We start from the raw sequence: 16,779 nt of genomic DNA, 5'->3' as shown, positions 1-16,779 counted from the left end.
GGGTGTGAACTGGGGACAGTCCTAGAGACCACTGCATACAACCTGTCTTTCTCGTTGATGTGCCTAAAGGATTTTGCAGTGAATTCACAATTCATAGTTTATTCTATGCATTTTCTTAGGGCAGGGGAGGGGAAGAAATAGTCTATAATGCTTTGTTTTCTTGGAAAATTTTACAAGAAACTAAGAGAAATACATGGTGTTTTTGTGGTATTTAAAATCCTTGAAGATTAAACCTTAGATATCTTCTCATCCTGACCCTTCAATGAACAGATGAGGAAACTGAAGCTCAGAGTGGGTGACAGATTTGCCCAGAGACACACAGCAGATTTGCCCAGAGACAATTAAGACTCAAAGCAAATTGCCCCACAGTTATTTTGGGCTTATTGGCATACTTTCTTTTTCTTTAATTTTAATTTTTTTTCACATCATTACATTTGTTTACCATATTCTTTCAGCAAATATTGTTGACCACTTATTAGATGTGAGGCAATGTCTAGGTGATAGAGCATTTAGCAATAAAAAATTCAAAGTCAGTTCTGTAGGAAGTTGTATTCTGGTATAAACAGATAATTTTTTAAAAATCTGATGATAGTAAATACTATAAAAAACAAAACAAAACACCAGAATATGGGAATAGGTAATGAGGCTGGTTACAGGATATTTTCTAGTCCTCCCCGAGGGCATCCAGGATTACCAAAGCCAGCTTTGCAGGAAGGCACCCTGCTTTATGCCATTACATAAGGAATGCCTGCTTATGGAAAAGCTTGAAAACCAGATAAAGAAAAAAAAAAAAGTATAATCTCACCCACTAGGGATCATTGTTAACATTTTGGTGTATATCTTCGCAAAGTACTTTAATGCATATTTATGAAGGCATAATAATAATTTATTAAGCACTTAGTGTGTGCCAGGCACAGTGCCCTTTAAATAGATTATCTCCTTCAGTCCTCCAACAACCTGTGAGGTGTCCTCTTCACTTTACAGAGGAGGGCACCGGGGCTCAGGGGAATTCAATAACTCGCCCAGGGTCACACGGCTGCAAAGTAGCAGAGGCAGGACCTGCACGCCAGCAGGCTGGCTTCCCAGTGTAGTCTGCTCTGTAACCTTTTCCCTCTTTGTACCCGTTACCACGTTGTAAACACCTCTTTATGCCAGTACACGTGTAGCTACAGCATCTTTTAAATAACCAAACAGCCTTCCACTCATATGAGGTGTCAGTTTTTGTTTTTTGGGGTTTTTTTGGTGATACGCGGGCCTCTCACTGTTGTGGCCTCTCCTGTTGCGGAGCACAGGCTCTGGAAGCGCAGGCTCAGCGGCCATGGCTCATGGGCCTAGCCGCTCCGCGGCATGCGGGATCCTCCCGGACCGGGGCACGAACCCGTGTCCCCCGCATCGGCAGGCGGACTCTCAACCACTTGCGCCGCCAGGGAAGCCCGAGGTGTCAGTTTTAATTCACCAGTTCCCTCTTGTTGAACACCAAGGCTGTTCTAGATTTTTGCTCTTGTAGATCCCACTCTAAGTAATGGCTCCATAGCTCTGCGCTTGCCTGCTTGCTTAGTGATTTGCTTAATGTAAGTGCCTTTGAATCAGGGTGGCCGGGTCAGTGGGTTTGTCTGTTTTTGAAGCTTTACACTTTGCCCTCCAGAATGGCTTTACAGCAGTGCCTGCCACCTAGTAAGTGCTCTATAAATGTCAGTTATCAGTGTTCTGCCTCCAGTGCCCTCCCACGCTCTGGATATTATCACTTTCCCCTTTTCCTTCGTAATAATTCAAGGTTGCTGGTAGGTTTGGGGAAACAGGGAGAGGGAACTTGGCAGTCAGGATTCAGTCAGGGAAGCTAACCCCCTGAGTATTATGGAGTGAGAAAGTTATTGACACAACTGTGGGAGTAGCTGGGGGTGTAGAGATCCAGAAGCGGGGGCTGGATGATGGCAGAGGAGCCCTGGTGTGGCAGCACGTGGAGCTGCTGGCAGGCGCTGCAGCAGGGCTGCCGGGGGAACCCAGGGCAGGGCGTGCTGTCTGTGCCCGCTGGCGGCTGACTGAACCGGCCGTGGCTCGGGGGAAAGCGAAGACAAACTGGAGCCCTGATGGCCGTCCACCTGCCAGTTGTCATGCACAGTCCTCCTGTGGTTAGCCCTGACCCAGAGCCAGGGGCAGGGATCTGGGAAACGGGGTTCTGGCTCAGCCAGGTCGGCACCTGATGTCCACCACCCGCACTGCAGTGCTCTGGACCCAGGCAGTCATTCCTATTCCTGTTTCCTCAGGTGGAAGCATAGACAGTGTTCTGTCCCAGATCGCTGCCCAGAGAAAAAAAGCCGCCGGATTATCTGAGCAGAAGCCCAGCCATCGGTCAAGTCCTGTTGGGCCAGCACCTGGCTCCAGCCCGTCTGAGCTCCTGGTCTCCTCTGCAGGCGGCAGTGCTCCTGGTGGCAAGGTGCTTGTTCTGTTTCCGTCTGCTCCTCTGACGCTCACAGGTCCTGTTCTAGCATGGTCCACACCTGGGGAGCACAGGCGGTGCCACCGTCGTGGGATAGGACTAAACCTCCCATCTGGCCGCACCTGGGCTTTCTGAGCAGGGTGGTTGCCGAGATCATACCCTGTGCCCTTGGTCTCCTGCACACGTGTGTTCACCTCTCGCGTGATCTCCAGGATACCTCCAGGTGGGAGGGGTGCTGAGGTGTGGTGCGATGCCGGGGTGAGCACTAAGTTCTCCAGCCCTGTACTGGTCATCCAGCCTCACACGGCATGTGTTTTCATTCACTGATTTAGAGGAAAAGGGTTCAGAGTGTGGGTTCAGGAGCAACTGCCTGGGTTCTAATCGCAACCTCACACTTTAGCATTTAGAATGGGGCTGGTACCTGGTATGCCTGTGTAAGTGTCAGCTCTTACTGTTGACAGTCGTAGCAGTAGTATTTGTACTCCTTCCTTATGCATCCACTGTCCACATCTTTGGAGCATCTGCTCTGTGCCTGGCACTTCCAGCAGTGAGGATCCAGCAGTGAACCAGGGGTTTGGTGACCGTTCTCAGGGTGTCACTACAGACACAGCCGTCTCACACTGGTGTGGTAGGGTCTGTTGTGGAGAGGGGAGAATGCTGTGGGGCACGGCTGGGTTTCTGCCGAGGCTTGAGGGCGTCAGTGACATCTAGACAGGGCTCTGAAGGATGAAGTGCCAGATGAAAGGGGCAAGGGTGGGGGAAGGGGGAGACTGTCCCAGGGTGAGGGGTCGGCACGTGCAGAGCGCCGGAGATGAGAGTGTGGTGTAGGAAAGGAGCTAAAGGAAGGTTGGTGGGCAGGACAGAGCCAGGGCCTCACCTCCCTGCTCTGGCACCTTTCCTCCATTAGTGCAGCCCCAGAGCAGTCACCACGTTGGCAGCAAACTGTGGGATTTGCAATGCGTGGAAAACCCTACATGCCTCTGGGAGGGGAGGTCTTCCAGTGTCTTCAGAATCTGCCCCCTCCACCTCCTGAGTCCCTCCTCCGGGGCTGATTAATGGAGTGAGCCCCCAGAGTGTGGGTACCTAGTCATGAGCGTGAACTGGCTCCTTTACCAGATGGCTCTCCAGGTGCTCCTGCAGTGGGGGCAGTATAGCCCATTTCCTCCTCTGAGAGGACCCCAAGTCCAGGCACAACCACACTCTTCATCTTATTTTCTAGATGTCTTAAGCTTTCTCCCTGAGAAAAGTTAGATCGTCTGAAGGCCTCACCCTTGGACCTTTGCCCAGAAGTGCCTCCAGAGATTGATGTCTTAATGGATGTATGAGAAATAGTCTTTATTTTCTGCCCAACCACTGTTGGTTATACAACTCTTTTTGTTATTCAAAGTCCCTTATGCAGTTGGACCTGTGTAATTAGTTTCTTTACAATATAACTCCAGAAAAAATTCCTCTCTATACATTAGCATATTTTCTATTATGTTCAAAATTACTTGTGTAATAGGATTTATGTAATTAAGTTCCTTTTAGAATTCACCTCTACGGAAAAAATGTCTCTACTGATACTTCGATACATTTTATTTCATCAGATAGTAAAAATTCTATAATTAGCATATTTCACTTTTTGCCTTTGTTGCTAGGAAACTCAGCTACTCATTAAGGTAAACCTGCTACTCTAGAATTTTGATATAGTTTTCCTCTTCTCTGTTGTCTAAAATTTTCTGTTTCTATTTTGATGGTCTTATTAGATGTGTTATATATTGTTAGCTTCCTTTAATTGGTGTTGGAAATAGGTAGGCACCTAAGTTATAAATTATATTAACTATTACCTCACTTGGATGCACCTATCATTTAATCTATATACAAGTGTGTTCTGATGAAAGGAAATTGTGTCTAAAGATGCATTCAGGAAACAGAAGACTGGGGAAACGATTCAGTTTAATGATCACCTGATATTCTTAACATAAGAATATGCTGTAATCCTGGGGAGCTATTTAAAAATTCAGATTACTGGGTTCCACACTGAATGAAACTCTTAGGGTAGGGTTAGGGGAATCGTCTTTCTCCCCAGAGAGTGTTGCAGCCAGCCCCGCCCAAGTTCTTAGAAACCACTGCCCTAAACCAAAGGACACAGGAGTGGGCTTTCTGTCAAAGGCTCCAGCAGCAAAATGGAGACATGAAGTGCTTTTCAAAGACTGCTTTAGGAAGAATTAGAAATTAGTATTCAAAATATGAGCCTCCTGAATCTGGGTTTTGTACTTTGCTTAAAACAAGCACCACTGCGATGGTGGGATATTTGTAAGGCATGGCTTCTCACATGAAGTGTGCCTTAGGAGACACAGAATTGGGGGGAGTGGGATCAGAGTATGCTTCAACACTTCCCAGATCTCAGGAAGCCCAAAGGCCCACTGGGAATATCAGCTTTCTATTCCCACCTGAAAGCACAGTGGTTTAAAACAGAAAGCATTTCTTTTGCTAGCAAATCGGTGGCTGGGCAGTTTAGTCTTGACTTAGCTAGGCAGTTCTTCTGGTCTGAGGGGATCACTTAGATGTTTGGCTTTTGGCTGGGGTGACCAAAAAAACAGGGCCATGTATGCCCACAGCAAGCTTGGGTATGTTCTAAGGGCACCAGTCAAAGGCATAAGTTGAAGACCAATCAAGTAACCAAGTCATCACACCCACTGCAGGAGACCACACAGAGTTACATAGCAAAGGGTATTGATCCAGGGAGGGGTGGAGATGATGCCATTACATGATCAATCTGCCACACTGGGGATGAGAGGAATGGTTCAAATATTTCAGAGCATCCCAAATTTTATATTTATCTGCTCCCTCCCCAATAATGCTGCACACAAGGCCTAGAGTATTGTGTTTCTTTGCTCTTGGCTGGGATAGATCTGTTTCTTAGGGTTATACCAATTATCTCCTGCTTAACCAGAAGCTTTATTATGGAATGTCTGTCTTTATAAAAAAAGCAGAAGGAAGAATTCATTAATAATATAGGCAGCTTATTGACAAAGTCTTTTAAAACGTAAGAAAGGGACTTCTTTTTCCACTCTGGGTTGTAGTTAGCTCAAAGGAGCATTAAAGGCCTAGCCAAAGGAAAGGTGTACCCATTTCCAGGCAGGAAAACTATTTGTCATGGTCTCTACTATTCTAAATGAGATGTCCAATTTTTAGCATAAATTATAAGACATACAAAAAGGCAAGAAACAACACACTCCCAAGAAATAAGGCAGTCATCAGAATCTGATGTAGATGTGAAACAGGTGTTGGAATTACGTGACAGGAAATTTAAAAGAACTACAGTTAATATGTTAAAGGCTCTAGTGAAAAATTTGAACAGCATGCAAGGTCCTAAGAGTTACAATTTCAGCAGAGAAATGGAAACTATAAGAAAGAATCAAATGGAAATGCTAGAAATAGAAAACACGTAACAGAGATGAGAAATGCTTCTGAGAGGCTCCTCAGTAGACCTGACACAGCCAAGGAAAGAATCAGTGAACCTGAAGATAGGGCAATAGAAATTACCCCAACTGAAACACAAAGTAAAAAAGAAGTTAAAGCAAAAGAAAAAGAGCAGAGCAACCAAAAGCTGTGAGATAATATCAAATACTCTCACATACAAGTAATTGGAACCCCTGAAGGAAGAGAGAGAATGGTGGTGCAGAAGGAATATATATGTATTGTTTAATGACCAAGAACTTCTCCCCAAATTAATGACAGATGCCAAACCACAGGTCCAGGAAGTTAAGAGAACACTAAATAGGATAAATACCCCAAAAAGAACACTTTGTCAGAGTAATTCACCATATTAACAGACTAAAGAATAAAATGCAGAAAAAGCACTTGGCGAAATTCAAACTCCATTCATGATCACAACTTTTGGCAAATTAAGAATTGAAAAGAAATTCCTGGACCTCATATAAGATACCTGTACTTAGCATCATACTTAATGGTGAAAGACTGAGTGCTTTCCGCCTAAGATCAGGAATAAGGATGTTGTCTCTCACATCCAAGTCTCTCAACTTTGTACCAAAAGCTATAGCTAGTGTAATAAGGTAAGAAACAAGTAAAAGGTACACAGATTGGAAAGGAAGAAAGAAAACTATCTCTATTTTTAGATGATATGATTGTCTGCTTAGAAAACTCAAAAATATCTACACAAAAGCTCCTAGGACTAAGAATTGAGCTCAGCAGGGTCTCAGGATGTGAGGTCAATATACAAAAGTCCCAATTGTATTTTTACACACTAGCAATGAACAATGAGAATTAGAACAGTTAGACTTTTAAAATACGAAACTTAAAATATCATTTACAATACATTTGAAATGTATTATATGAAAATGTATTATGAGAATGAAATACTTAAGTATAAATCTAATAAAGTATACGCAGAATCTATAGGTTGAAAACCACAAGACATTGGTAAATCAAGTAAGCTTAAATAAATAGATATCAATTTTTTTTGTAATTTGATCTATAGATTCAATGTAATCCCAATTAAAATCCCAGCTCACTCTTTTTGTAGAGATCTAGAAAGGGATTCTGAAATTTATATTTAGATGCAAAGAAACTATAATAAGCAAAAGAATTATGAAAAAGAGAATCATACTACCTAGTTTCAAGACTTACTATAAAACTACAGTACGGTATTAGGGAAGGACAGACACATAGGTCCCTGGAACAGAATAGAGAGGCCAAAGAACAGTCAACTGAATTTTCTTTTTTTTACAAAGGTATAAAGGCAATTCAACAAAGAAAGGGAAGTCTTTTCAACAAATAGTGCTGGAACAATTAAATATGCAAGAAAATGAACCTTCACATATTTCTCACAGCTAATTCAAAGATTAACTCAAAATGGATCATAGACTGAAATACAAAATGAAAAACTATAAAATTTCTAGGGGAAAGTCTGTGTGACTTTGGATTTGGCAAGGAAGTTTAAGATATAGTACCAAAAGCATGATCCATAAAAGAAAAAAATGTTAAATTCGACTTTTTGAAAATTCATATCTTTTGTCTCTAAGAGACAGCATTAAGAGAATGAAAAGACAAGCCACAGACTATACAGAATATTTGCACATCATGTATCTGATAAAGGTCTTGTATCCAGAATAAAGAACTTTCAAAACTCAATAATGAGAAAACAACCAATAAATTTAAAAATGGGCAAAGTATCTGAATAGATAGTTCATGAAGGACAATATGCAGATGGCACGTAAACATATGAAAAGATGTTCAACATCATTATTTAGGGAATGCTACTTAAAAGCACAATGAGACAGTACTCTACACCTATTATTAGACTGCCTAAAATTTAAAAAAAAATTAAGTTACAAGTGCTGTGAGAATGTGGAGCTACTGGAATTCTCATTCATTGCTGGTGGGAATGCAAAAATGATACAGCCGCCTTGAAAAAGTTTGTCAGTTTCTTATAAAACTAAACATACATATAGCATGTGACCTGGCTCTCTCACTCCTAGATATTTACCCAAATGAATTTTTTAAAACTTCTGTTTATACAAAAATCAGTTTGTGAATGTTTACAGCAGTTTTTTCATAAACACCCCAAACTAGAAACATCTCATAACAGGTGAATGTGTAAACTAACTGTGGTAACATCCATGCAATGGAATACTACTCAGCAATGGAAAAGAACACACTACTGACACATGCAGTAACTTAAATGAATCTTAGAGGCGTCATGCTGCGTCAGACAAAAGAGTGTACATATCGTTTGATTCCATTTATATGACAGTATACAAAAGACAAAACTATAAGGATGGAAAACAGATCAGTTATTTCCATGGGTTGGGATGGGGGGAGGGGTTAACTAGAAAGGGACAGCACAAGGGAATATGGGGGATGATGGAACTGTTCCATATGGTACTCTGTTGGTGGATACACAACTCTACGTATTTATCAATACCTGTAGAATTGTACACAACAGTTATTGTTACTGTATGCAAATTTTTTAAAAAATCAACCAGGACCTAAGGATGTACACAGACTACGACAACAGATCTAGTTTTATTACAAGTGAATGACATAACTGCACTGTAGGAGGTGGGAGAAAACATGTAAATGGATATTGTAAGAGTAAAGTAAAGACAAAAAGAACTGTACAAAAGCATTGTGCTCTAGTTGATTTTTTTTTTAATTGGGGTATAGTTGTTTTACAATGTTGTGTTAGTTTCTACCGTACAGCAAAGTGAAATAGAGTTCCCTGTGCTATACAGCAGGTTCTCATTAGTTATCTATTTTATACATAGTAGTGTATATATGTTAATCCCAATCTCCCAATTCATCCGAGGTTTTTTTTTTCTTGCAGGCGTTATGGTCTAGCAGTTGTGAAGCTACTTTACATATATATACCTTTTGTGTACATATACACTTTATATATATATACTAGGGTTGAACAAATAAGTAAATATATTATAGATAATGAGCCCAGTTTTTAACTGTCAAAGATTGAGTCAAAGGGGAAATGCTAGAACTAATCCTGTGAGTATTGGATTGGAGTCAGAGGTATCAGTATGAATCAGTATGAATGTATGCATAAATATACATATATACACAGATTGATAGACATAGGAATATACTTATTGTAGAGCTATGTGTGTATGCATGGGTTAGTAGACTTCATAGATTTCCTTGCTCTGTTCACTGAGAGGACCTAGAAGCAGTGATATCCCAGTAGCCATGAGCAACCTACTATCCAGATTTTGGTTTCTAAATAGCACCCTCCAATAAAAGGGACCAGGGCATAACAGTAGTATTGGATTATAACCCAGAGAATAAATATCCACAAGCCCATGCTGATACGAATAAATAACTGAATAAATAAATCAGAGGAGAAGGAACAAGTCTCCTGTACAGAAGAATTCCAAGTAATAAACGTGGAAGGAATAAGGGAAATAGCAAAACACCATTAGAACATCGCAATAGTAATTGCTTCAGAGAAGATGCACCAAAGAATGTTAAAATTAGCAGGCAAAACTTTTAAGAAAAAACAAAATATTTAGCTCAAAATGTCTCCCCGAATATTTATTGGTTATAAAGGGAAAGATAGTAACTTCACAATGGAGAAACCTGACAGACAACACCTTAACTAAGTCATCAAGGCTAGCATCAGTGATAAGGTACTGATACTTTGTATCTCCTGGTGTGATGCACTAAGAATGGCACATCACCTCAGTGGTCATCAACCTCAAAATCCATAAGTAAATCTAATTATGAAGAAATAAGACACACCCAAGTTGAGGGACAGTCTACAAATACCTGACCAGGACTCTTCAAAAGTGTTGAGGTCATGAAAGACAAGGCAAGACCAAGGAGTTTTCACAGATTGGAGAAGACTAAGGAGACCTAACAAGTAAATGCAGCATGGATCCTGGACCAGAATAAGAATCAGTGTAATAACCAGTGATATTTGAGTACCATCTGTAGTTTAGCTGATACTGTCCCAGCGTTAATTTCTTAGTTTCCATAATTGTAGGTCTAAGAGTACTCACAAACATAGAAAACAAATTTACGATTACCAAAGGGGAGCAGGGAGGGACAAATTAGGAGTATGGGATTAACAGATACAAACTACTATACATAAAATAGATAAGCAACAAGGATTTACTGTATAGTCCCAGGAATCATACCCAATATCTTGTAATAACCTATAATGGAACATAAACTGCAAAAAAACCCTACCCAAATCACTATGTTGTACACCTGAAACTAGCACAACATTGTAAATCAACTGTACTTCAGTAAAAGTATTTCAAAATAAGAAGGGCTTTTTGTGTGCAACACACACACAAAGGAAAAATAATAAGTGTTCTGTGGTGAAAGGTTAGAAGTGACTGGTTTAAATGAAGAAGCATGAAGAGCAGAATGGGCCTTCGTTTGTAATATGCCACACTTCCATTTTAGAGCTGGTTAACTGAGAGGTTAGGGGACTCAGCCAAGGGCACAATATTGCAGCTGTAGGGGCAGGACTAGGACCCGGGTTTTCTGGCTCCTTATGTGCCACTTTTTCCATCCCATTCCCTGCCTCTGTGCTCCAGGGGAGGATTTTCCTGTAACTGTTTTGATAATACTGTTTCTGCTTTGCATGTTTTCTTAAGTAGATGTCATAGTCCTGGTTAGATATCTTGTTGAGTCAAATATCCCCAGTGTTCCCTGTTGTGGGTGTCTGTTTGAATCATGTCTACCCTCCAGGTGATGGCTTATGTATTTGTCTTCTTCTTTTTTTTTTTGACTTTATAATCAAATTTATTAATACCCTCTGGAAATAAGAAAATATTACACATTTACACAATGAAGGATAAAGGCCTTTCTAAACTACAGACACACAGACATACAGAGACAGATAAAGAGGGCTTATAGCTTGGATTCTAAAATTTCAGTCACAGGTCAAGAGTAAATGCAGAAACCCCAAATCTCACCAGTCCTCGTATGAAAGAGTTGTTTTCCCTCCCAATGGGCAAAGGACTCAATTGATTTGGGCTCAAAATTGTATTTGTCTTATTCTTTTCAGCAGAAACTGGAGACGAGCAAAAGGCCTCCGTCTGGAACTTCCACTACCTCCAAAAGCACCTCCCCCACACTCACGCCTTCACCTTCTCCCAAAGGGCAGGCAGCCGAGTCCTCCGTGTCCTCCTCCTCATCCCACCGGCAGTCCAAGAGCAGCGGGGGCTCCAGCAGCGGCACCATCACTGATGAGGGTGAGTCCCCCGGGTCCTGAAAGCCCACCCTTTCCTCTTCACCATGGTAGCCTAGCAGGTGCCCTTCTTTGCTATAGCCATCCTAGGTCAGGTGTTTTATTGTTTTTTCAGTCAAACAAAAACACTTATCTTTCCCCTTCCCTATTCTACCTTATATTTTTGTCTTCACTGAGCTTACATACCTAAAAGATGTATAGTAGTTTTTGAATGTAGGTGAGTTTTGTTTATATATACAAACAAACACCTGTAGAACTGCTTCTCCAACCCCAGTTATGTACCTTTCCCTGAACCTTGTACAAATCAGAATTCTGTCAGTTGCAAGGGATGGAATCTCCACTCAAACTGATTTAAGCAAAAACAATACCCAAAACTGATAATTTGTTGGCTCATATAATGGAAATATCTAGGGTGTTCTTCAGGCATGTCTGGATCCAGGTGCTTAGGGAGTGTTTCTCTCCATGTCTCAGGCAAGCTCTCTTCAACTGGTGGCAAGGATACCCCCAGCAGCTTCATGCTTACTTCTTCTTCCTACTAACTTAGCAACCCCAGCAGAAAGAGTGCTACTTTCTTAGTAGGTCCAGCAAAATCCCAGAGGTAAATGTCATTGCCCTGTCTTGGCTATATTTATAACAACTTGGGTTGTTTGCCCATCCTTGACTATCTCTGTGTCCCCAAGGGTGGAGTGTGTCTGCCTTTGGAGCCAGGGTTGGGGTCAGGTCTGTGTGGATTGGGAGAGGGAGAGAAGTAGCTCTTCAGAGGAGAATGGAAGTGGATGGAGGGCAAGCAAAAGCAGGAGATGTAACCAGGAGAACGTTGGAACTTGCATGAGTGGGGATGATGAGGAAAGGAAAATGGACCGGACGGCCGGGCAGGAGTGGAGGCTGTGCAGTGAGGCCCCAGATAAAGATGTGAAGATATAAAAGATAAAGGAGAGAAGAAGCTCATCCTTTACAACTGCCCTCTGGTGACTCCTGGGAGCAGGGATGGGGGAGGAGGGAGCAGGGCTTTGATGAGAGATGGGGCCCAGGCAGGTGCAAATCAAGGAGGATAAATCCGAGAGGGGAGAAAACTCTCATTGTGTGTGTGGTCCTCACAAGTGCATTTGCAGGCATCTTGCTGCAGCTACTGGGAGGGAGTGCAGAGCAGGTTCTGCCCAGCAAGTGATAAGTTGAAATCAACTGCACAGGCTATATGGTCTGTACTGAGTTGATAAATGTACACTGCCATTGGCATCCGCTTTATTTGGGGCTGCTTTTATTGTTTTGTGATATCTAGTGCAATCATTTATAAAAGCTTCAGAGATTGACTAGCAACCCCATTCTTCCCTGTGTTTTCTCTTTTTTATATAATGTTTTTTCTTTTTCTTTTCTTTTTTTTTTTGGGGGGGCCACACCATGGGGCTTGTGGGATCTTGGTTCCCCAACCAGGGATTGAACCCAGGCCCTTGGCAGTGAGAGCGTCGAGTCCTAACCACTGGACCACCAAGGAATTCCCCCTAACTGTGTTTTCTGTGTGGAGTCTTAATTTTCCTACCCATGAACTCTCCCACCTCAGAGGCTTTCAGGAATCTAAACTCTTACAGGTTCAGTTTGGGATTCGTACCCCACCTTTTTCCAAGAAAGAGTTGAGACAGTCATCCGAATGCGCTATGCAGTCTATGCCCACTTTGCATCCCTCTCATTCATTATTAAAAAAAGGTTTGCAAAGCCTAGTTGGGATAAAAACAGGAGGACCTGACAGCAAATTCTTTTTAGATTACCTTCTCTGGCTTAGAAAGCCTAGTTTTCCCTCCTGGGGTTCCTGGGTCCCGAGGCAGCCAGACCCTTGTCCTTCAGGCATTAGATTATCACAGACCAGAGCCTGCAATCTATCCCCAAATAGCCATTCTTTATGATATTTCTGTGGGAAATCTGTAGCCTCAGTCAAGGACTGCTTGCAAGCCTTTGCCCTGCTCATCCTCCCACCTGTGTCCGTCTGTTCATTCCTCCTGGAGGAAGTGGTGGGGCGGTGACGACGTGGCCTTCTCAGCCTCACATTCAAGGTGACTGGGGCAGGCCCTGGATGCTGTAACCTGTGCCAGTGTCAGCATAACTCATCAGGCTGGGGATTCAGATACATTCCACATAATGACATTAAATGATTGTAACTGCAGGGTGGGATCAAACGTGTGTTATCAGCAAGGCACGAAGCACCATGGCAGGCTTCACTGAAGAGTGTGGCCCTCGTGCTGGGCCAGGAGGACTGAGAAGAGTGGGGGGCTGGGAGCCGGGAATGGTGGCCCAGAGCCAATTGTTACATTTGTAGGAAACAGTTGAGCTGGCAATTAAACACAACTGTTTAAAGTCAAATTACAACAACAAAAGTATGTGTAAAAAAAGAAGACAGGGACTTCCCCAGCGGTCCAGTGGTTAAGACTCCATGCTTCCAACGCAGGGGGTGTGGGTTTGATCCCTGGTTGGGGAATTAAGATCCCACATACTGCATTGTGCGGCCAAAAAGTTTTAAAAAATAAAACTAAAAACGCTTAAAAAAAAAAGAAGACAAAAAAAGTCAAACTGCATGAACTTATAATTAAGCTGATTATGTTACATGTAAAGGTATGTGGCATTTAAAACAGAATATATTATTTACTAATTTTTAGTGCATTTTACTAATACCTGTTCTCTTAAGGTTCTTTATGTCTCTTTTATCTACGTGGTGGGAATACTGTGTATTGATGTGTTACTGCTGTGCATCTTTCCCAATTCCACTTCCAGGAACATGATGTTGCTAGGTTGAAATTGACCACAATGGGGCATTTACACCACGGAAATCAGCAAATACCCACTAGGGCTTGATTTAATGTTTTAAAGAGCATCTGGATGTCATCTAGACAGTGACAGAGACAGTGTTAATTATACAGGTTAAACTTTAACTGTTTAACCTGTTATATTGAGAATAACATTAAAAATTGAGAAAATTTTCTTCAAGGTTTTGAAAACCATTATCTGATTCAGCAAAGTTGCTCACATGAAGTTCCAACGTATGTCTTCATAATTTCATTTCATCTCTCCTGTTCACATAAACGGAAGCATTAGTGAGCCTTCATGTAGGAGCTACCCTCATTGGCTATGTCTTCAAGAGTAAGGCAAAAATCAATGAAGGCATTCAGTGAGACGCCTGAAATGCAGTGAAGGCATTGGCTATATGGAATTTATAATACAGAGTATTGTGTAATTTATTATTATATGTAAATTGTGCACACACATCCTTAAATCAGTAAAATCATGTACTTATATACGTGTGTACATTCCCCCTCCCAGAAATCCAGTTGTTAAACACTTACCAGCACACAGATGTGGAGAGAGACTCGTGGAGGGAATAACAGCAGCAAAGCGTGATAGGCGTCATGAACCTATAATAGATTATGTGTGGGTGGGGACTTGTTTCATCTCATACATCCTAGCTCATTAGCACCTCTTCTGTGAAGCCTGTCCAGTCCCTTGGGCTGGTCAGCTGTTCTCTTTGTCCCCAGATCCCCTTATTCATGCCCTTCACCATATACTCATCACCAGTGGGAGAAGTGGCAGAGCAGTGTGTGTAGCAGAAGCCTGGTAGCTAAACCACTGTGTTTGAATCCCTGCTGTGCCATGGACTAGTGGTGTGACCTCACCCGAGATATGGTACCCAGCTTTCTGTGCCTTCCTCGTCTGTAAATGGGGACAGTAAGAGGGTCTACCTCATGGGGTTGTTAAGAGGAGATGCATCATCCATACAGGGTGCCTGACAGTGAGCATTGTGCATCAGCTGTCATCCTCTTCATTATATCTTCCCAGCTACACTGAGTTCCTTCACAGCATGGACGTTTCCATCCTTGCATTCCCAGCACGTAATAGGCACAGTAGTAGCCACTGTTGAACGATGAATGAGTGAATAAAAGGACCTCTGACCTCCTAACCTCCAGTCCACTCTTTTGTAAGCCGCCCCCACTGCCCCAGGACCTTTGCGCTTGCTGTTCTCACTGCCTGGATGCTGCCTGGTGCTCTTTGCCTTGATATCTGCACAGGTCACTCCTTCATTTACTGCTCAAATATCTCCTTCTGAGAGACCTTCCCTGACCACCCTCTATAAAACAACATTCTCACATCCCCTGTCAACCTCCCCCACCCTGCTCTGTTCTTCCTCATTGCCTTGAGCCTGACAGCCTGCTTATGGTCTGCTTCAGTCCCTATTGAGTCCCCAGTGCCTAGTCTGATAAATCCTTATCGAATGTGTGAATGAATGTTTCTTAAAGCCCCCACAGATGCTGCTTTTGTCTCCTTCTTTATCTTCCCTGCTCTGATAACTTGATACTCAAAATCTTCTGTTTTCCCCTGGTCTGTGCCCATCTGGCTCTGCTGTTCCATTCAGACACGCCCTTCCTTCAGGAAGCCCACAGCCTCCGAATGCTTGAGGCAAACCTTGACTCTGGTCTGACCCACCTACCTGTTCTCTCCAGTTCTTTCTCTGTCTTGCTGAGGACTGCTGGCATTAGTGTTTACTGCAGCTGTAGCTAATAACAGTCAAGAAATCATAATTAAACATTGTTCTGGGACAGACGGGAGGGTTTTAATCCCAGCAGCTAGAACTCCAAGAACTTGATGGTCCCGCCATTGGAGAGTCAGCCATTGGAGCCTGGCCATGATCTGCGCCCCCATCTTCTGTCTTCATAGCCCAATCTGGGGTTTTGGCAAATGCTGAGAGCCTGCCCTAAGGGAAGAGTATGGTCAACAGGTGGCTCGGGACCCACCTTCAGCTTCATCCCCAGGAACGCAGCTTAGATCTGCTTTCTGTGTTGGGGTTTCTGGTAGAATTTCGAAATAAGATTACCACTGTTTTATGAAAGTTTGAAGATCACTCTTGATACATTTTACCAAATGCTAAAATATCTTATTTTACATTCTTTCCCTCTTGAAGATGAACTGACTGGAATCCTTAAGAAATTATCACTTGAGAAATATCAGCCCATTTTTGAGGAGCAAGAGGTAAGGATGTTCTTTTTTGTTTTTTGTTTTTGTTTGTTTGTTTTGCGGTACGCGGGCCTCTCACTGCTGTGGCCTCTCCCGTTGCGGAGCACAGGCTCCGGACGCACAGGCTCAGCGGCCATGGCCCACGGGCCCAGCCGCTCCGCGGCATGTGGGATCCTCCCAGACCGGGGCACGAACCCGTGTCCCCTGCATCGGCAGGCGGGCTCTCAACCACTGCGCCACCAGGGAAGCCCAGGATGTTCTTTCTGAATGTCAATTTATATCTTACCATAAAACAGTTGTCTAAATATGTAGGTTGTCATCCTGTAAGCCTAGATTGATCTTTTTCACTGAGATAGCTGAGGAAATAGAATTCTTGTTCAGCACATTTGGTTCAGTTCATAACAGTGAAATCCTGGGGACCTTATGGCTTGTTTTATTATAATAGAATTTTATAATTTTGAGCTCTGCTCTCTCTAGTAAAATTTGTTTCTGTCCTTTTAGTTGAAGGGGATTGCCTGGCAGGTTCTTAGGTTTAAAGCAGGTAAAAAAGCAAATCCTAATGAATCTGTGTTCAGTATCTGGATGTAAATAGTCTGTGTTAGTCTAAGAGAGTTCCTATTTGCTTTAAAGCACT

At 42.7% G+C, this 16,779-nt stretch overlaps 1 protein-coding gene across 2 annotated transcripts in view; it reads left to right on the top strand.

The window, feature by feature from the left end:
- ANKS6 (ankyrin repeat and sterile alpha motif domain containing 6) overlaps positions 1 to 16,779 on the top strand; it is a gene marked incomplete at its 5' end in the record, with an annotated part of 49,852 nt that overhangs the window by 24,399 nt on the left and 8,674 nt on the right. For both annotated transcript variants that reach the window (XM_079705938.1, XM_079705937.1), the window contains 3 exons: positions 2,265 to 2,434; positions 10,974 to 11,157; positions 16,093 to 16,160. In XM_079705938.1, the coding sequence (XP_079562064.1) occupies positions 2,265 to 2,434; positions 10,974 to 11,157; positions 16,093 to 16,160 (422 nt within the window). The remainder of the gene's footprint in view (positions 1 to 2,264; positions 2,435 to 10,973; positions 11,158 to 16,092; positions 16,161 to 16,779) is intronic.

Source organism: Hyperoodon ampullatus (assembly GCF_949752795.1).
Source record: "Hyperoodon ampullatus genome assembly, chromosome: 6".
NCBI lineage: Eukaryota > Metazoa > Chordata > Mammalia > Artiodactyla > Ziphiidae > Hyperoodon > Hyperoodon ampullatus.
The sequence above is the reverse complement of the archived record's forward strand: the minus strand, read 5'-3'. Positions and strand labels throughout refer to the sequence as shown.